The sequence below is a fragment of the Pan troglodytes genome, chromosome 1, assembly GCF_028858775.2.
Source record: "Pan troglodytes isolate AG18354 chromosome 1, NHGRI_mPanTro3-v2.0_pri, whole genome shotgun sequence".
Lineage (NCBI taxonomy): Eukaryota > Metazoa > Chordata > Mammalia > Primates > Hominidae > Pan > Pan troglodytes.
In genome coordinates this window covers 160,984,810-161,007,625 of record NC_072398.2, presented here as the reverse complement: position 1 = coordinate 161,007,625, position 22,816 = coordinate 160,984,810, and the positions used below count along the sequence as shown (strand labels likewise).

Here is a 22,816-nt window from a genome sequence, read left to right as displayed (position 1 = left end):
TAGTTGGGAGTATAGGATGAAGAGATGGAGACTTGGAGAAGGGCAAAAGTAGAGAGAAGGAATAGGATAAAATACCTTTGATTACTGTAGAGAAAAGAGTCTAAGCACATATGATATAGACATGCAATGAAGATGTTATTTATGAACTTAATTTGGTAAATTAAATTAATTAAATTACTCAATTTGGTAAATGAAGTTGTTATATCTAAATAGTGCCTGTAAAGAGGAATCTTTTATATTTAAAATGTTTAGACAGGATTAAGGAATGTGAAGGACCTTACCTTATTCAAGCAGAGGCTAGAAATACTGCATAACTTTAGAATTTGCATGAAATATTCAGTTAAATAGACATGTTAAAAATGTAAATGTATCTACTTAATAGAAATGAAGCTGATACTTCCAAACCAGGAGAGGAGGGGAAAAGTTCTGAAAGAAAATATTCATACGGTGGAAGAAAGAAAAATAAAATGTAAAAATGATAAAATAGAAGTTATAAATAAGATGGTAAAAATAAATTCAAATTGTCATAAATCACAACAAATGTAATAGATTTAATTGATTACACTTATTCTATTAAAAGATCCAGAATTTCAAGTTCAGCTATATTGTGGTTATGAGACATATCTAAAACAAAACACAGAAAGTTTGATTTTACAAAGGCAATAGAGTTGGTTACCAGACTGGGCAACACAGCAAGTTCCCAATTCTACAACAAATTAAAAAATTACCCAGGCACAGTGACACACACTTGCAGTCCTAACTACTCAGGAAGCTGAGGCAGTAGGATTGCTTGAGCCCAGGAGTTCAGAGGTTGCAGAGAGCTATGATTGTACCACTGCACTCCAACCTGGGTGACAGAATGGGACCTTTTATTAAAAAAAAAAAAAAACTGGTAGAAAATGAAGCATTATTATTAACATGATATAATTGTTTGTATGAAATAGTTTCCTTTAAGAAATAAACTTGGAAATTAGCCTTCTGGTCTGAAGAAGTCAGCATGTAATAGGTAACAGAGAATATCAAGCTAGACACTGGATTGGCATATGACAGACTAGGATAGGTAGGTGGTATTATATATTTTACACCTTCATTTATGACCTGAATGGTTCTCAAAGTAACTGTTGTAGTAGCTTACTCCTTGAACTATCTTTGGACCTTATTGACCTGTCAGGGAAATTTGTATTTATACATCTGCAGAGTTGCCACAGTCCCTGATTCTAAATGTAGAGTAGCTGACTCTCCTCAGAGAATTCCCTTTCTTGGTCAAAATAAATATCTGGAATAGGAAACTGAGAGCTCTGTTCTGAGGCCCTAGAATGGTTCATTAGTGATAATTGGATGGCGAATTGCATCGTGTCCTCCTTATTTGGATCATGGATTATCTATTGGACTACCGACATTTAAAAGAATAAAAGATAAGAATCTTCATAGTATTAATAGAGGGATATGGCAACTTAAATAAAATCTTTACTTTCTTCATGCCTTTTTTAGTTCCTCTGCAGCTATCGGGTATTTGAATGGAGTGATATACTCAACAACAAGCCCTGTGTGCTGAGTCACTTTCCCTGTGCTGGTTCCAGGGCAAATGAAAGGGACTCTTTTCCTCTTCTAGATGGAGAGTTTTCATAATCAGCTTCTTTGGATAGCGGAGAAACTCAATAAAGAAAAATAAAAGAAAAAGAAAGATTTTTTGCTTAATAATTTATCTTACTCACTTAAAGGTTAAGGGCATGGGCTTTATAGTTAGGTTACTTAGAGTTCTGATTCTGGCTTTTCTACCTTACTTGCTGTGTGACCTTAGACAAGTTACTTAATCTTGCCTCGGTTTCATCATCTATTAAGTGATAGTAGTAATAGTACCTGACATATAGTAAACAACTATTGTTACAATATAATATTTATTATAATCTTAGATTTGATGAGTGCACAACTATTTCCTTTCAAAGTTCTATTATATATTTGTAAATGTAAATATTAGCAAATTATATTAATGTTTAATGTATTAATGCTGATTGCATATATGTGTGTGTAGTTAAAATTGTAGGAAAAGGCCTTCTTTTTCTATCTCTTCAGTATTTCTTAGTTGGGAGTATAGGATGAAGAGATGGAGACTTGGAGAAGGGCACAAGTAGAGAGAAGGAATAGGATAAAATACCGTTGATTACTCTAGAGAAAAGAGTCTAAGCACATATGATATAGAAATGCAATAAAGATGTTAAATGCTGGAGGAAGACATGAGCAACAAGGGTGAGGCTTGCAGCCTAATTTCATCCCAGGGGCAATCATAATTCTACAGAAGCTCCAGACTCTGTCCGAAGAGTATCCTCTTGGATGGAATATGAGTGTTGGCAAAATAGCCACACAACAAATGAGTGAGGTTCCTTTAAACCCACAGACTTGGAGCTGAGCAGGAACTAAATTGCTTCAACCTTTAAAGATATTGAAAAAGATGCACTTAACAAAAATTTCTTGTGAGAGCCACTACTCCAGTCTTCAGGATAATCTGTCACATCAGCATTTAGCCTTAGGCCCCAACCTTCCTCAAGGTTTTCTCTCCATTACTTCAGAGCTGGAGACTATGATCCTCTGAGAGTACTTTGCACCCTGACTTTGTGATGTTTGCTCAGTCGTCTGTAACCCACTCCCAAGCTTCTTGTGACCCGATTGAGTGATGTTGAGAACATTAACCCACATCCAGCTCCACTGGCAGGCAGGACACTCGTCTGATCCAGGCTACCAAGTCACAAAAAACTTAGCTATAATTCATACTTTCCTGTTTTCTTTCCACAACTCAAAAACAAGCTCAGGTGCTCTTTTATATTTCCAAGGCTGATACTGTAACATATGCTCTGGAGAAGCTAAAATGATTCAATCACCTTTTGAACATAAATGGATATGGCAGTGGATGCTCAAACTTCAATGATAAATTGCCACAATGTGAACTGTCCCTTTCCCAGGTGATGTTGTTTTCAAGCTGATGTATTCAGTTCCCAGGTACTTGCTCATAACAGTCTGATAGTGATAACATTTCTCTCTACTGCAGTAGAGATTCTGATTACTTCTGAAGAATACATAACAGAGCATACTGAAATGTGAAGTGCAGCCACAGCTTTATTTCAGACTTTTTGTGACTTACTCCATGCCTGTTAGGAACCCTCAAAATATTTGAGAAATATGGGCATGATCTATAGCCAGTTTCTCAAAACATGTTCACAAAACACTAGTTCAACAACATACTGTGCACCACACACACACACACACACAGACACACACATGAATTCCATAATAAATCTGGAGTCACATTGGTATGTTAAAAGCTCCTAGACAAACTATTAAAGAAAGCTATTTAATTTTGTTTAATTTGGCGTCTCTCAAAACATATATGATCGTGAAACTTACTATGTCAATTAGTAAAATTTTTTTTTTGCAGAATGCAGCAATCTATAGTGTACATGTGTAGTTCCAATGTAAAACAAAATTTGTTAAGTGTTAATGCTTTGCCCTTGGATTTGGACTATTTAAGCCATATCAATATTGTAGGTTATTTTATGGTTGGATAAGGAAGTTGATTATGCCAAATGCAGCTGTTCTTCAATTACTGTGTGGCTATTGCTCATTAAAACCCTGGGAAGAGAGCAAGCCATTAAGGGTATGGAGGCCATAAATCAGATAATGAAAGATAAATAGTTGTAACTTAAATTCTTGGCCAGTTCTAAGTTTTTGTGCTTATTGCTGATCCAAGGCAGGATTTATGGTGCCAAAAAGAATACGAGGTCATACGTTGTAAATTTCCAAGAACATAATTATAACCGCTGCATTGCAATACTTCAGTATTCATTTTCATTGATCATTGGACTTAATTCAGATTTGTTTTCAATTTGTATCACAACAGCGATGTTAGTTATTACTGCTTAGGAGTTAATTAAATATTAAATCACAGCTGGCTTGAAAAATTTCAACTGGTCCATTTGCTGAAGAATACAAAAGGGAAATGTAGTAGTATTAATGTCAACTGGGGTGTATGTGGAGCTGTATGTTTTGTTTATTTCTCTGCATTTATATTCTTGAACTGTCATTGATGTATGCAATTTTTTTGCAACTAGAAGGTCAAAATTAGACTACACACAAACGTCAGTTTTATGAGTGTGTATTAGCAGAGTGTGGCCAATTAGCATGCCAAGCATTCAACACAAGTGATTCATGTGATTTCTTTTATATCACATTTCCTGTCATAATCTGCTCTTATGTATTAATCAACCTTCTTCTCTGTTTTAGGACTTTTGAAAAAACTAACAACTCTAAAAGTAGATGACAATCAACTTACAATGCTACCCAATACAATTGGAAAGTAAGTGCTAACTTTTCATACCAGTCTGCCTCTCAAAAGCCAGAAACTAAAGGATATATTGAGTTTTCTAATTCAAAACATTTTCTACTAAAGATACCAATAATCCTGTTCATCTGTCAGCTTATTTTAAACCATATTTTATTTATATATATTTGTGTATATCTTAATTTTATATCTAAACATTGCATTTGATATCCAACTTTATAATATCATGAGAAATGTTTACCCATGAATCTTTCACAAGGAAAATGATTACCCAGACCTTCAATTATACTCTTGCTGATATTTTTCAGATATTATTAGTTTGATGTTTTTGACTGAGTAGCAGCTCTGAATTCACTTCACTGTTTCTTGCAAAATTAAACCAATTTTTATAAGGCTCTGCAATATGTGTATGTTACCATTACACTATTAGTAACATTTAATATTTATAGAATCTTAATGTATTTTTAGAAGCTAAGGAGAAAAGCATCTGCTTTAGCTAGCATTTTTTAAAACTTCAAGATGAAAGTCTAACATTGCCTTTTAAAGATAAAATATACTCCATTTATTTGATAACAATTTATTTCTAATATTGTCATTAACATTTGGTTTACAATTCTTTAAGAACTATATATATTATCAATGTTTCATTGAAGTGCTTTTGTTTACAATCCGTGTAAAGTGAGAAATCAGTAGAGGCTGTCTTCATTCTGAAATTATGTAAGGGCATTTTATTGAGATCTTGCCCTACATCCTAGTGTGAAGAATCATATAAATTCTTTTTTTTTTAATTTATTATTATTATACTTTAAGTTTTAGGGTACATGTGCACAATGTGCAGGTTAGTTACATATGTATACATGTGCCATGCTGGTGCGCTGCACCCACTAACTCGTCATCTAGCATTAGGTATATCTCCCAATGCTATCCCTCCCGCCTCCCCCCACCCCACAATAGTCCCCAGAGTGTGATGTTCCCCTTCCCGTGTCCATGTGTTCTCATTGTTCAAGTCCCACCTATGAGTGAGAATATGCGGTGTTTGGTTTTTTGTTCTTGCGATAGTTTACTGAGAATGATGATTTCCAGTTTCATCCATGTCCCTACAAAGGACGTGAACTCATCATTTTTTATGGCTGCATAGTATTCCATGGTGTATATGTGCCACATTTTCTTAATCCAGTCTATCATTGTTGGACATTTGGGTTGGTTCCAAGTCTTTGCTGTTGTGAATAATGCCGCAATAAACATAAGTGTGCATGTGTCTTTATAGCAGCATGATTTATAGTCCTTTGGGTATATACCCAGTAATGGGATGGCTGGGTCAAATGGTATTTCTAGTTCTAGATCCCTGAGGAATCACCACACTGACTTCCACAATGGTTGAACTAGTTTACAGTCCCACCAACAGTGTAAAAGTGTTCCTATTTCTCCACATCCTCTCCAGCACCTGTTGTTTCCTGACTTTTTAATGATTGCCATTCTAACTGGTGTGAGATGGTATCTCATTGTGGTTTTGATTTGCATTTCTCTGATGGCCAGTGATGGTGAGCATTTTTTCATGTGTTTTTTGGCTGCATAAAGGTCTTCTTTTGAGAAGTGTCTGTTCATGTCCTTCGCCCACTTTTTGATGGGGTTGTTTGTTTTTTTCTAGTAAATTCGTTGGAGTTCATTGTAGATTCTGGATATTAGTCCTTTGTCAGATGAGTAGGTTGCGAAAATTTTCTCCCATTTTGTAGGTTGCCTGTTCACTCTGATGGTAGTTTCTTTTGCTGTGCAGAAGCTCTTTAATTAGATCCCATTTGTCAATTTTGTCTTTTGTTGCCATTGCTTTTGGTGTTTTAGACATGAAGTCCTTGCCCATGCCTATGTCCTGAATGGTAATGCCTAGGTTTTCTTCTAGGGTTTTTATGGTTTTAGGTCTAACATTTAAGTCTTTAATCCATCTTGAATTAATTTTTGTATAAGGTGTAAGGAAGGGATCCAGTTTCAGCTTTCTACATATGGCTAGCCAGTTTTCCCAGCACCATTTATTAAATAGGGAATCCTTTCCCCATTGCTTGTTTTTCTCAGGTTTGTCAAAGATCAGATAGTTGTAGACATGTGACGTTATTTCTGAGGGCTCTGTTCTGTTCCGTTGATCTATATCTCTGTTTTGGTACCACTACCATGCTGTTTTGGTTACTGTAGCCTTGTAGTATAGTTTGAAGTCAGGTAGTGTGATGCCTCCAGCTTTGTTCTTTTGGCTTAGGATTGACTTGGCAATGCGGGCTCTTTTTTGGTTCCATATGAACTTGAAAGTAGTTTTTTCCAGTTCTGTGAAGAAAGGCATTGGTAGCTTGATGGGGATGGCATTGAATCTGTAAATTACCTTGGGCAATATGGCCATTTTCATGATATTGATTCTTCCTACCCATGAGCATGGAATGTTCTTCCATTTGTTTGTATCCTCTTTTATTTCCTTGAGCAGTGGTTTGTAGTTCTCCTTGAAGAGGTCCTTCACATCCCTTGTGAGTTGGATTCCTAGGTATTTTATTCTTTGAAGCAATTGTGAATGGGAGTTCACTCATGATTTGGCTCTCTGTTTGTCTGTTGTTGGTGTATAAGAATGCTTGTGATTTTTGTACATTGATTTTGTATCCTGAGACTTTGCTGAAGTTGCTTATCAGCTGAAGGAGATTTTGGGCTGAGACAATGGGGTTTTCTAGATATACAATCATGTCATCTGCAAACCGGGACAATTTGACTTCCTCTTTTCCTAATTGAATACCCTTTATTTCCTTCTCCTGCCTAATTGCCCTGGCTAGAACTTCCAACACTATGTTGAATAGGAGTGGTGAGAGAGGGCATCCCTGTCTTGTGCCAGTTTTCAAAGGGAATGCTTCCAGTTTTTGTCCATTCAGTATGATATTGGCTGTGGATTTGTCATAGATAGCTCTTATTATTTTGAGATACGTCCCATCAATACCTAATTTATTGAGAGTTTTTAGCATGAAGGTTGTTGAATTTTGTCAAAGGCCTTTTCTGCATCTATTGAGATAATCATGTGGTTTTTGTCTTTGGGTCTGTTTATATGCTGGATTACATTTATTGATTTGCGTATATTGAACCAGCCTTGCATCCCAGGGATGAAGCCCACTTGATCATGGTGGATAAGCTTTTTGATGTGCTGCTGGATTCAGTTTGCCAGTATTTTATTGAGGATTTTTGCACCAATGTTCATCAAGGATATTGGTCTAAAATTCTCTTTTTTGGTTGTATCTCTGCCCGGCTTTGGTATCAGGATGCTGCTGGCCTCATAAAATGAGTTAGGGAGAATTCCCTCTTTTTCTATTGATTGGAATAGTTTCAGAAGGAATGGTACCAGTTCCTCCTTGTACCTCTGGTAGAATTCGGCTGTGAATCCATCTGGTCCTGGACTCTTTTTGGTTGGTAAGCTATTGATTATTGCCACTATATAAATTCTTAATGTAACAAATTTGGTATTCTCAAGATGGGAAAGCCTTATTTTTTTAATAGCTTTATTAAGTATAATTGACATACAAAAAACTGCACATATTTAAAGTCTACAATTTGATAAGCTTTGACATAGCTAAGAAGCCTTGAAACTATCACCACTGCAATGAAGACAGCGAAAATGTCTGTTACCTCTCCCCCAGTCCTTCTCCCCATCACTCCCTCATCACCCGCCAAGTCAGCATATAGCCCCTCATCTAGAAAGCTTCACTTTTATAGAGTGGAACAACTTGCTAAAATTCAAACTCAGATGTTCAGACTTTGAAGAGTAGTAAAAGTCTCAGCCATTTTTTTTTATTTTAATGCCCTCACTATACAGTGTGTTTCTCTGTACAGTTACTTGCATTTTCTCCAGTATAGAGCAGAGAGAACTTAAGTTTAGGGGTACACAAAAGTAATTATCTTTATCAGCCCGATGCTTTTTAAAAGCAGGCACTAAGATAGGCACTAGTCTTTCTTCTTTGGGTCAATACTCAGAGGAAACTGAATTCAACTTCTTTTATCCCTACTTAACGTCATGATTGGTATTTGCCTCTTATGTTCATATTTCTTATAAAACTACCCTGGCTCTTTGAAGACAAATTAAAAAGCATCAGTAGCATAAAAATAGACAAGGAAAGGTAGCTTTTTCAGTAGGAAGTAGAACCCTGACTTTGGTCATCTTGAGAACTAGCTTTGCTGGTAATTTTTGGCCAGAATTTTGGCCTCTTGACATCCCAGGTGAGGACCTCCCAGCTTTTTCTGGAGTCTGGTATCAGCCCATGACCACCACTGGGTACATGTGTGCCTTGAGCTCCCGTCACATCCCAGAGTGAGTTCCTGCCTCTGACCTTCACCAGCAGTAACTCATGCCAGACTTTGCCTCAGGAACAGGCAACTTGAAGCTCTAACTCTGTCTCCTCCCCAGCAGCCAAGTGGGGCTTGCAGCCTGGCTCTGTACACACAGCCTAAACTACAGTCAGTCTTAGTTTTTATGTTACCACCAGAATTTAGTCATGTCCTTTGAAATCTTCCTGGTAGTTGAATTGTAAATGTTGAGAAAACTGAGCTGTTTAAATAGTGACCTGGTATAAGCTTTTATACTACTGTATTCAAAAGGAACAGATTTGGAAACATCAGTTGGCTGTCAGCAGCTTTCACTTGCTTGGACAAAAGGCTTATTCCAGAAAAGCAGGGTGAGTGACTGAAAATTAGAGCATCTCTGAACACTGAGAAGGCAGAATAGGGAAGATTCTTATTGAAAGCTGCTCATTCTCATTAAATTTTCAGATGCCACAAAGCCAGAAAAAAATGCTTATGTTTGGTGACAGAAGCAGTATTTCAAAAGAGCTGGACAGAGTGGGTGCTTTGTTGAAAGACCCGATAGAACTTTAATAGAGATTCTTAGGGAAGTAGGGAGAAATCAGTGCTTCAATTGGCCATCATCAATATAGCCAATATAATAATGGAACTGTCCAGAAAACCACTGAAGCATTAGCTGGGTAGATGGAAGTATCCACTCAAAATTAATAGGTACTAATAGTTCAGGTGTTCTCTGATACTTCTGATTCTGTCAGTTCTGAACATCATCTATGTGAATTGACAAGAGGGCAACCAGCATGAGAGATGTGGAACTGTGATTTATAGGAGAAAAAGCAGAAGAAATTTGGGATGTACATCTTCCAGAAATTTTTTTTTGAAATCATCTGAAGTAGGGATGTAACTACTTGAGAAATAGAGTATCTAAAAGTGTGGGACCATAGGCCCAGGTCTTCTTCTGTAAAGTTCCTGTTCCACTTCCAGACTTATTGGCACACTGTGCTCTTCCTCACTGTAGGCACTGGGAGCCCAGAAAGCTACTGCTGCCACCCACTCTAGTTCTGGACTCGTTCTTCAATAATGGCTTCAGAGTAGGGGAGTACTTTCAATTCCCACCCTACTTGCCTTCGAAGACACAAATGTCTAGGGATCTTTGCTGTAGGGCTTTCCTACTAATTACTGGGGAAACATTGCCAGAATATAACAAAAAATTCATGCTACAAAGTTCAGAAATTTTATTATAAAATGTATAAACAGCCTATACAGGCCTGATGATAGTGATAATACGGTCATGCCAATAGTTGACCACATATACAACTGTGCTCCCATAAGATTATAATACTGTATTTTTACTGTACCTTTTCTATGTTTAGATACACAAATAGATGCCATTGTGTTACAATTGCTTACAGTATTCAGTAAATCACATGTTGTATAGTTTTGTAGCCTAAAAACAATAGGCTATATCATATAACGTAGGTGTGTAATAGATTACACCATCTAGGTTTGTGTACATACATCTATAATGGTCACACAGTGATGAAATTACCTAATGATATATTTATCAGAATTCATCCCAGTCATTAAGTGACGCATGACTGTAATCACATCTGCCATTCAGTAATTGTACCACTCTTCTTGTTCACTAGGCTTCAGCCACACTGGCCCTTCTCCTGTGCCTCCAATAAGCTGGGCTTTTCCCTGTCTCAGGGCTTTCTTATTTGTTGTTACCTCTACCTGAAATATTCTTTCCCCACTCTTCATAAGGCTGACTACTTCACATCCTCTAGGTCCATACTCTTAAACATCAGTGAGCATTCAAATTATCTGGGAATTTTGTTTAAAAGGCCGGTTCTGATCCAGTAGGTCTGGGACCTGAAGGGCCTGGGTTCTGCCCTTGTCACAAGCTCCTAGGTGATATTAAAAATGCTGCAGATTCACGGGAAACATTGTGAATAACAAGGCTATAGATTTAGATTTAAATATATCTTCCACAGTGAGGCCTTCCCTAAATGACTTTCCATCAATATGATCACCAGCAAATTTCCTGTCCCTGTTCCGACTGTTTCTTTCATGATACTTTTCACAACCTATAATTTTTATTTTATGTCATCTCATTATTTTATTCTGTCTCATAATGTATATACCTCACCTCAATTAAGATCATTTTTGTTTCCCAGCTCCAGAATTGTATAATTTCTGAAAATTATCAACATTAGATCCTAACCTACTTTTGTTTTTGATTCCATTATAGTTGTTGTATAGTAATCAGAACAACTATATAGAAATCGAAATCAGTGTTCTTTAGTAAGAGGATGAGAATATCAAACATTAATGATGTTTGTAATGAGTATGGCTTCATATTTAGAACTGTCGTGCGCCTACTTTCCTACTGAATGCCTTCATTCAGAGTTAAAATACAAAATAAGAAATAGAGAAATAAAAAATAAGAAATAGAGAAATTATGCAAGTGAATATGGATGCTAGGTTATTCACATACTTCGTTTTATTCTCATTTTAGTTTTAATGGATAATTATCTTAAAAGTATTAAAAAGTTTTGTCAAAAATAAAAGTTTCATAAATGGCTAAATGATTTATGTTTTTAATGAAACATTCTATCTGTAACTTGGGGCAATGAAAGCCTAGAAATGTAAAGACCAGACGCAGTGACCAAAAATATTCTTATTCTGCACATGGAATATTTCAGTATTTCAGACCTATATTAAAAACTCCTAGAAGAATTCATTTTTCACAGTTAAAATGGATTCCATGACATTTGTGCCAAATGACTTGTAAAATTAGTTATTTTGTTGTTGCTGAACCTTACTATGTGCCTGGGAGTTTTAGCAGCTCTAAGAGTTGAATATCAAATAATAATGAGCGCCTTTTTTTGTACTCACAGTGTTCCAGACCTCATGTTTGGTGCTTTCTTTACAGGTATTATCTTATTTACTTAAAGGCCTCATTAGCATTATTTGATATGTATTATGTCCTTATCAACAGATACAGAAACAGAGGCAGAGAGAAGTCACCAGACTTCAATGCCAAGCTGTTAACTGAACTATATGTGATGCGTCTTTATATATGTGATAGTTGTAAATATGTTATTTTGTAAATAACTTCATATTTGGTCATTCAGTGGGTCCCATAAGTCTAGCTGCGAAGGAGATACCACAGACTGAGCCTTATGTTCTTAGCTTTGTAGTCTTGGGTAAAAGCAATGAAAACTTAGAAATATGAATGGTTGTTTTTAAAAGCTATTCCTTCATAGAGTGTGGTCAAACAGAAAGACTGCTGGACTAGGAATCAAAAAATCTAAGTGTCTATGCAAAGCTAGATAAATCCCTTCTCTATGGGCATCAGAATCCTGAAGGGTAATACATGTGGCTTTGAGATGTGAAGTGACTTGCCAAAGGTCATTAATAGCTATGACATAAAAGCAAGCTTCATGGACAAATAATTTTGGAGGACTCTGTATACAAGTTAAAGAAACACTGCTAACTTATCATTTCTTTTTCCAGATGTAATATCAGTCTCATGTTTATCTTTTGTATCATCATTTAACTTTTTGCTTATTTTGCCATGTCTTCTCAACTAGAATATAGGCTCCTTGAGGGCTGGATCATGTCTTGAACATTTCTCATTTCCTTCATTGTGCCAAGACAGTATGGCCCAGAGGATTGTTTGCAAGCCTTGGAACTAGACTTTGGTTTTGATCCTGGCTCCTCCACCCATTCACTAACTGACCATGGGCAAGTCATTTCATGTCTCAGAGCCACATTTTTCTCATCTGTAAAATGGAAATAATAATAATTGTCAGAAATTGTTGTGGCACTTAGAACTAGATAGCCTTCAATAAATTATTACAGTCATTATTTTATTAATAATAAAATCCAAAAAGACATTTATTTACTGATCATTGCTTATGTTCATCTATATGAGGTTTGGTGATATAACATCAATGAAATATCTGGTTCTAAAAAAGAAAAATATAAGTATTTGCAAATGTAGTAATAGTACAATGTCTTAGTCTGCTCGGGCTAACATAACAAAATATCATGGATGGGGTGGCATAAACAATAGATGTTTACTTCTCACAGTTGTGGAAGCTGGGGAGTCCAACTCCAAGGCACCGGCAAGGTAGGTTTTATTCTGAGCCCTCTTCTCTTGGCTTGTAGGCGACCACCATGTTGCTGTGAGTTTACATGACCTCCTCTTTGCATGGGTTGGTTGTCGGAGGGAAGAACAAGCCCTGGTTTCTCTTCTTGTAAAGGCATTAATCCCATCATGAGGGCCCCACCCTTGTGATTTTATCCAACTCTAAATTACCTCCCTAAGGCCCCATCTCCAAATACCATCACATTGGGGATTAACACTTCAACATATGAATTTTGGAGGGAAACATTCAGTCCATAACATATATCTTTTAAACTTACAACATCTACTCTTAGGAGATGAGGTGTTTGAAATTGTTTCCATGCTTTGTGACAGAGTCCTGAAGAATAAACTGTTTTGAATCATAGCAGTTGGTTTTCAAGTCAAAGAACTTAGAGCAATTTAAAAAAGAAAAGAAAAAAAATAATGCATTTGCCAGAGTAATAAAGGCATCTTCACATCGGCACACAGAGAGTTATTGAGAAAAGTACAAAGAAATGATCAAATGGAATTTCATTGATGATTGTATAAGATTTCAGTTAAAGCACAAAACCACTAATGATATCCATTTAAGAGTCATTCTCCTTCACTGCCTACTTCCTCCTCCACTTCCTTCCCCAGCATTTCAGAATTGTGACTGTTTATGTCCTGTGGGCAAATATTAATTGCAGTACTTACTCCTGCATGCATGAAATGTTTCCATATTTTTCATTAGTTAAGAAATCTTTCAGTCTCTCAACTTGGAACATATAGTATCTTTTAAAAAAAAAATAGTCTTTGCTAATGAATGAAGCTATTCTCTACTCATCGGTTGCAGATCTGTTCACTAAAAAATACTTTAAACAATATTTCACATTTGGATGATATTTTTCTCCAATAATCTAATGTAATTTTTTTTGCAAATTTTATTTTCAAGCAGTCTAATCAACTTTCTAAATAGTGAAAAGGAAAGCAAAGTTTTCTAGTTGTTTTAGATAGATGGGAAAATTGGGTTCAAATGAAAAGTTTATTATCTCTATGGTAATGATAGCTGCTTAAAATCACTCAACATTTCAGAGGTAAAATCTAGGTGATTATGTTTCTAATGAATGCGTTTTCATCATACTTTCACTGAATTCAGCATAGGCCGTGAGATTTGGTACTAAAATGGGGTGTGTTTTATTTGGAAAACAGTATAGAAAAGAATTAGCCTGACTAAAGTTTCCAAATTTCCTACCATTATTTAGAAGCAGCCCAAGCAACTTATGTAATGTTAAAAAGAAAATTAAGAATGGAACCTAAAACTTGATTCCTAGCCTAAATTAAATGAAATTGATTGTAGAATCTCTGAAAATGAGTATAGTAGCAAAAGTTACTTAATATTTGCTATGTGCCCATTCTAAGTGTTTTACATGTACTAATTCCTTTATGTGTGTTTAGGCCTTATGACACGTGGTTAAGTACTGCTGTCACCCACTTTTGCTCAGTGATGAAACTGAGGTACACAGTAATTAAGTAACTGGTAATTATTAGGGTCTAGACTCCAATCCCAGCTGCCTGGCTGCAGTTGGGTGTATACTTTCGGTTATACTGGCATTTTTAGACAGTGAATAGTTAAGCAGCTCACCTTTGCCAAACAAATCTCTCTCTCTCTCTCTCTCCCCCCGGCTCTCTCTCTCTGTCTCTCTCCCTCTTCCTCCTGCCCTTCCTCCCTGCCTCTACCACCCTGCCTGTCTCTCTCTCCTATATTCCTCTCTACTTCTCTACTAAATCTTTGTTAATACAATAACAGTTCTTCAGAGTCATCTGAAATTTACCTCCCCCACATATTACTAAACAATTTTACATTTTGTGGAATAGAAGGCAGTTTTATTTTATGAAACAACTGATCTTAACAAGGGAATATCACAGGACAACTTTTACATGTTTCAGAAATAGATGGTTCAAGATTCGTTTTTTTTTTTTTCCGGGTACTCTACCTCGTAACAGACCACTTTAATGGGATGTGATATCTATTCCATTTAGCATTCAGGAGTTTTGCATATATTTAATCTTCATTGAAACTCTATACGTTAGATGTTATCAACCAATTTTATAGGTGAGAAAACAGGGGTTAATAGTAGATAAAGGTCACTCAGCTATTAAGTATCTACACTAGAATTGGAGCCCATGCCTGTCTGAATATTTTCCACTGAATTATATTACTTCTGTTAAGAATTAAAAGTGAATTAAGAAGGTAAAGCCCAAAGCCAATTATTTTTATATTTATTATCATCTACATTGATCATAGATTAATTATATCTGATGGTCACCAATCATGTTAAAGTGAAATTATAAATTATCTATGTAGTATATTTACAATCTTTCTTCCCTATTAGCTAGGTAATTGAGGGTTAATGATACAGTAATATTTTCCTATCCAAGAGCAACTCATGAACATGAAACTAAAGTAGAGAAAACTGTACAGAATATTTTTAGAAACTGAAGTCAATACTGCTGATTTCAAACATTATTACTCCCAGTAGCATCGTTCATTCTGAAGCATACATGACCTAAACACAACTATTGTAATATTTATACGTAGTTTAGCATTTATTGATATGTCTGTTTTATGTGTTTAAATGATACTCTTGATAGATTTGGAAAGGTTTTATTTAAATCCTTGCAACTTATTGTGTGGCCCCTGCACTGGCAGCATCTCATCATCTAGGAGCTGGTTATAAATGCAGGACCTGGGCCTCTCCCCAAACCACTGAATCATAATCTGCATTTTATTAAGTTCTCCTTGTGACTGGCATGCACACTGAAGTTTAGGAAACACTACTTTAAAGTACTTCACACATTCTTTGCAACTTATTTTTACTTTCCACAATTATAAAAATAAAGCATCTGAAAAAATAAAGGTAACCTTTGGTCTTTTTTTTTACTTCATTACAAATGTCAGTGGCAATCTGATTAAATATGATAACTGCTTTAATACCGGATTTTGTATTAAAACATCTTAAATGATTTTTAACAAAATAGCCACCAATAAGGTGAGCTGGAATTGTAGGTTATGAGTTTGAATCTTTGGAATTTTAGAGATCATTGAGGAATATGTGTTTTGCATCTGGAAGATCTTTGTTGCAACCCAAAGATGTAAAATACTTTCAGGCTCTAAATTATTAATTCCTTATTGCCCATGGTGCAGTCAAAATGTTTTTTTAATACAGGAAGTCCTTGCTCTGCAGAGTAGTGTGGGACTGTATAGAAATCACCAAACAATTGTGGGCGCCTGTATTCCCAGCTACTTGGGAGGCTGAGGAAGGAGAATCGCTTGAACCCGGGAGGCAGAGGCTGCAGTGAGCCAAGATCGCAACACTGCACTCCAGCCTGGGCGACAGAGCAAGACTCAGTCTCAAAAAAAGAAAAAAAAAAAAAAAAAAAACAAGAAAGAAATCACCAATATGTGTTTTTCCTACTGAATTATCAACACTCAACACAGACTAGTTTTGATTGCTGATGTGTATGGGATTTCCCACACCAAGCAACTCTGCAGTTCTCTGTGGATACCAGCTGGGTGCCCTACAGTTTAACTCAATTTCGACACATCTACCTGAAGTTAGAATCAGATCCCACAGGTTCAGGGCTCAGTCCCACAAAACTATCCCCCCTTTTCAGATGCCAATCACAAGTCCAGGCCTCCTGTACTTCTGGCTGACCACCTATAAATTGGGGCTTCCTATCACTCCCTCCTGAGGTTTAATCACTTGCTAGAATGGCTCACAAAAATCAGGAAAACACATTAACCAGTTTATTATAAAGAATATTACAAGGGATACAAATGAGCAGCCACATGAACAGGTACAAAAGGAAAGGTGTGTGAGAAGGGATGAAGAGCTTCCATGTCCTTGCTGGGTGTGCCACCTGCCCAGCATTTCTGTGTGTTTAGCAACATGGAAGCTCTCCAAGCCTTGACCTTTTGGGTTTTTGTGGAGTCTTCATTATATTGGCCTGATGGATCACATCATTGCCCATTGCTGATCAACTCAACCTTCAGCCTCTCTCCCCTCCCCAGAGGTCAGGGGGTGAGACTGAAACTTCCAGCCCTCTAATCACAAGGTGGTTCTCTTGGCAACCAGCCCCCATTCTGAGGCTATCCCAGAGCCCTTAGCCATAAGTCATTTCATTAGCATTCAGAAAGACGCTTATCACTTTGGCAATTCCAAGGGTTTTAGGAATTCTTTGCCAAGAACTGGATGAAGGTCAAATATGTATTTCTTATTATAAATCACAATATTTCACAGGGATCGTAAAAATGACCTTGCAATCTGAAACTGTGCAAAACAGTCTTAATAATCAATGGGAAACATTATGATTGTTCTTAGAAAAGGTCTTTAAAACCTTTTGTCCAAGCATTAAATACTGTTAATATAGGTTACAAATGCATAGGAAAAATGAAAAAAATAGTAAAACTAATAGTTATTTTTATATAATGTAATATTAAACATTAGAAACACTGAGAATTAAGGCTTATTTTAATTTAAAAAACATATCAGGGTTAGTTTGAACAATGCTTGCCTTCTTTTCATGATATGTTGTTAAACAGTGTGAACATCTTTTCTTTGCATTAATGAACTGTCATGTTCCTTTTAAGTTTAGATCCAATTCCAAAATTTTATCTTTTGTGCTTTCAGTGTCATGAGATATCTCTGAAAGTTCCTTTAATGTGAGGTTTATTGCCAGCAACTTCCTCTGGGACATCTTCATTCTTTTCATCACACTTTCCTCATTTATGTATATAAGTTTGCCTTCACTGGGTCCTCTGGAAGCTTATCTAGAGTCTTTCTAGTAGTAACAGTGTCAGCATTCCCATGGGCAACTATTTCTTCTATGATTTCATTTACATTAGATTCAAATTTATTTGTACAATGTGCTTGTATTAGTCAGGGTTCTCTTAGGGGAATAGAACTAATCAGAGAGAGATATATATATATATATATATATGAGCTTATTAAGTATTAACTTACACGATGACAAGGTCCCACAATAGGCTGTCAGCAAGCTGAGGAGCAAGGAAGCCACTCCTAGTCCCAAAACTGAAGAACCTGGAGTCCAATGTTTGAGGGCAGGAAGCATCCAGCACAGGAGAAAGATGTAGGCTGGGAGGCTAGGCCCATCTCGCCTTTTCACATTTTTCTGCCTGCTTTACATTCACTGGAAGCTGATTAGATTGTTCCCACCAGATTAAGGGTGGATCTGCCTTCTCCAGCCCACTGACTCAAATGTTAATCTCTTTTGGCAACACCTACACAGACACACCCAGAATTAATACTTTGTATCCCTCAATCCAATCAAGTTCACATTCAGTATTAACCATCACAGTGCTAAAAGTTTATTCTATGCTCTATGCATATTACTTATTGTTACTTTCTGCCATGATGCTTGAATGTTTTAAATTGTATGTTTCATGTCATATTTCATCTAGAACACAGGTAAAGAAACTGCATGATCACCAGTTGTAGCATGAATAGCCTATTCAAAAGTCTGTTTAAGATAATACACTTTAAAAGTTGAAATAACTCCTTGGTCTATAGGCTGGATTAATGACGTTTTCCTTGGTGATATAAAGCAAATTTTCACATTTTAATTTCAATCTCCAAGAGAATTAGGGTGACCAAGAGCATTATCCAATAGTTGTAGTGCTTTAATGGTTAAATTATTTGGTCTATAGTATCTGTCTACTGCTGAGAGACAGGAAGGCAACACATGTTTTGCTGTCTGTGTGTGAGCCAAATAACAGAAGGGCAATGACCAATCATTGACAGACTTTGAAGGAAGTGACGTGACCGGTCACTGATCACAATGTACATCTGTTATTCACATTGTAATATGTGGACTGAAGAAACTGAGATGCAGTTACTCATCTGAATACCAAGGTAACTGAAATTTGAGCCAGTTTGTTGGGAGACTGGTGTTGTTGAATGAAACATGACAACTGAAATGTTCACACGTTGGAATTGTGCAAGGTGACAACCACCTTACCAAGACCAAGACTAACTTCAATACATGTTTTTATTAAAAAAAAAGAAAAGAGAGAGAAACCTTAATTATATTATTTTCATTAAATACCTTCTTTAACTTCTGCCCCTGAACATAAATCTGTAATTTTTATTTTAAAAAATTCCTAGTATTTATGACTCCTTGCTGAGTACACGACCCCAAACTATTGATAGAGACCTCTTTTATGCAATTCTAAAAAATTTATTGAGTGCATTATATATGTAAGACCCAGTGCTAGACTTTCTTTTTTTTTTTTCTTTCTTTTTTTTTTTTTGAGAAACAAACTCTGTTACTAGATCCCTCACATATATGGATTCCTGCCCCCACAAACACACATACACAGAGTAACACAGTTATGTACACTTGGCATCCCAGCAACATAACCATCCCTGCAAACGAGGGGCCTCAAAGGATGGTGAAACAAATTTAACCGGTTTACTGATAATAAGAGGGAAAATGTACTGAACATGTATTTTATGACAGGTACTGTGCTAAGTTCTTAATAACATTTCATTTTAGAGCAACTGCATGAGGCAGGCATTATTAGTATCCTCATTGTAAATATAAAGAATCTTCAGCTTAGAGAGAATTTCTATGATTTGTCAATATAAAAGGAAAAATTTTTACTTAAGCAATACTTTCCTAAGAGCTGTTACTCAAAATTGAGTGCTGTGTTTCACCGCAACTCATTCTAATCAGCTGAATCTGTTAAGGTAATGAAGTTTGAATGACCTTGGTCAGAGTCAGACTGATCCTAGTTGCATTAGATTTTTTCATGACCCATGGACAGTGGTACTTGATTTGCATAGCTGCACACAGACTTGTGCACTCATCCCACCCTCTCTATAATGCAAATTTTCAACCCTTAGTGAGTATAATCATCATGACCCACTATCACCAGCCCCTCAGTCACTGATTTTTCCCCTCAGAGTGCTACTCAGTGAATTTCTTCCCTGATGTATTCCCTTGCATATCAGATAAATAAAATCTGCTTTGTTTTTTGAGCTGTGGTGGTCTGTATTTAATTTATTGATACCCAAGATAATACAGTTAGTAAGTTACAAAGCTGGGACACAAATCCATTCTGACTTCAACCCATATGCTTAATTTCTGTGTTCAATTGTTAAATAAATAATGGAAGCAAATTGCATTCAAGCTAACTAGTTTTAACATAAAAAAGGATGCTGACCAGGCACAGTGGCTCACGCCTGTAATCCCAGCACTTTGGGATGCTGAGGAAGGTAGATTACTTGAGGTCAGGAGTTTGAGACCAGCCTGGCCAACATGGCAAAACCCCATCTCTACTAAAAATACAAAAATTAGCTGGGCATGGTGGCAGGAGCCTATATCCCAGCTACTTGGGAGGCTGAGACAGGAGCATCACTTGAACCCAGGAAGTGGGGGTTGCAGTGAGCTGAGTTTGTGCCACCGCACTCCAGCCTGGATGACAGAGCAAGACTACATCTCAACAAAAGAAAAAAAAAAGGATTCTAATTCTACAACCTTACTCCACCTAACTCAAATTCATTTTTCCCTTTACACTGGTAGAATCTTCACCCCTGGGGGTTCCTTCCTATTATAATAATAGCAATATAATAGGAATAGTAAGAACAGTTTAATAATAATTTCAACAATACCAACGCCAACTGCAGTGTATCTGGTGCTTACTCTGTGCCAGGCCCTTTTTTCCCAGCTATCTCAAACCAGGCATTGAAGTATCTTGTTGCCTTGTGATAACTTCAATGTACATCTATACAATTCCTTTCTGTAGATCTGAAGTAAAGCCAGCTAAGTATGGACTGGTAGGGATTGTGACAAACTGGAGGCAAACTGAAGAATTATGCCCATTTGAAGGCAGCAGCTATTAATCCATTTCCATTACTTGTCATGGAAGAATACAGACCCTGTATTGACAGAGCTTTCTCTGTTTCAAGAGGCATCAAAACTCTGGATCATTATGTAAAATTTTAAATACTTAAATAATTTAACACTTTCTAAAATACCGCCATATAAATCAAACAAAACACATCTGCAAGCTGAAATGAGCCCTGTCCGTAGCACCTGCTAAGAGGCAGGATAATACAGTGACTCTCTACTGTCTGCATTTAATTCCCAGAGTTGTTATTTTGTGTGGCCTTGAAGAAGTTAGCCCCTTTAAGCCTCAATTTTATCATCTGTAAAATGGGCTTTAAAATATTACATATCTTAAATAGTTTTTATGAGGAAGAGAATTGGTGGTTTTTTTTTCTTTAATCTCTAAAATGCTTAGTAAAATACCTAACATTTTATCAATGTTTTGTTTTTATTGTTTCTCCCAACTCAATCATCCCCTGGACCTGCCCTCTCCACCCTTCTCCTTACCCCATGACAGTTATAGTCACTCATTCCAAGGATACACATTCTGAACATCTGGCTACAAAGAACACCTAAGTTGTAAACAAATGAAAAATTATTTTGTCGTTTTCAATGGCTGTTAAATAACAGGTAAATTTAGAAAGGGAAAAAGTAAACTATATTTATTTTACCAAGTTAAATCATTTATTTGATAGTATTAAATCATTTGAACCGGTAAATTATATAATATTATGTTGTCACCACATGAATAACTTTTGTTTTGGTGAATTTTGGATATGTGGCTTTTTCAAAACATTTTGCTATCTAAACTTTTAAAATGTCTAACTAATGTATTTAACTTTTCAGTTTATCTTTATTAGAAGAATTTGACTGTAGCTGTAATGAACTGGAGTCACTACCTTCTACTATTGGCTACCTTCATAGTCTTCGGACATTAGCAGTTGATGAGAATTTCCTTCCAGAATTACCCAGAGAAGTGAGAAATAAACTTGTTTTCTATTTATTAACTTTTAATTAATCTGTTTTAGAGTAAAATCTTAACAGGTAGAATAGCAATGTAGATTCATGAGTTGAGCTGTGAATATATATAGGAATTATCTACATATATATTTGCTAATTATTCTATTTTAAATGACAAGTTCTTGTATTTGACCCAGAAATTGCATTTGACTTAAATCTCGCATGCAAATAAAAGTAAGAAAATAAAAGTTAGTTAATGCTAGGAAATATCATTTAAAGTCAGTTAATTTATATCTTTTGGTTTTCAGAATTGTTATAAATAATATTTTGGAGTAATTACATTTATATTTGTGTAGCAAACTTTTTAAATGTACATATGCTTTTTAAGGTATCATGTTGCATTATAATATTATTTTAACTTCTGGATCCACCAAGAGATTCTGTTAATTTTTACATCTAAGTGGGATTTTACTTACTAATATCAAAAAAGTATAAAGTATATTTTTTTAATTTACTTGGTGCTCAAGTTTGCTGTATGTGAAGTACATTTTCAATTGAGCATTTTCTACTAAACACTCTTATAATGATGCAACAATAAACAATATATAATAATTTTAGAGCCAAAACATATTATTAAAAATGACAAAAAACACTTTAATGTGAAGCAAAACTAACTTTGCCTAGGAAATGTCAACAATATTGTATTTTTGAGTGTGTATGATCTTCTGTTATAAACAAAGATATATTAGTACTCACTTCGACAGACAAAATTATATGATATATGAAAACAATAATGTTAGCAAGTATTTTAAGCATAAAATTATAAAGAAAATTCTTCATTTTTAATATGTAAAAGAAAATTTGGTATAAATTCCCTTAATATCTAAAATAATATATATAATATACATATATTTTAAAGAGCTACATTATAAAAACAAAACAATGCACATGTTAAAAGTTAAAAATAAGAAAATCTACTAAATTGTTTTAAAAATTAGAAAAATTAATATAAAAATAGTATTGTGGTCTGATTTTTTTACCTATTTTCTTTTGTTACCTACAGATTGGAAGTTGTAAGAATGTAACAGTCATGTCTCTACGCTCCAACAAATTAGAATTTCTTCCTGAAGAGATTGGACAGATGCAGAAACTAAGAGTCCTAAATTTGAGTGACAACAGGTATT

The 22,816-nt window shown here is 35.7% G+C and overlaps 1 protein-coding gene across 9 annotated transcripts in view; it reads left to right on the top strand.

Moving 5' to 3' along the window:
• Window positions 1–22,816, top strand: part of LRRC7 (leucine rich repeat containing 7) — a 571,260-nt gene that overhangs the window by 420,334 nt on the left and 128,110 nt on the right. For all 9 annotated transcript variants that reach the window (XR_010153504.1, XR_010153506.1, XR_010153505.1 and 6 more), the window contains exons 11-13: window positions 4,276–4,348; window positions 21,519–21,648; window positions 22,696–22,811. Coding sequence is in view for 6 of the 9 variants with exons in the window: in XM_063800431.1 (XP_063656501.1) it covers window positions 4,276–4,348; window positions 21,519–21,648; window positions 22,696–22,811 (319 nt within the window). In the remaining 3 variants the exon portion in view is untranslated. The remainder of the gene's footprint in view (window positions 1–4,275; window positions 4,349–21,518; window positions 21,649–22,695; window positions 22,812–22,816) is intronic.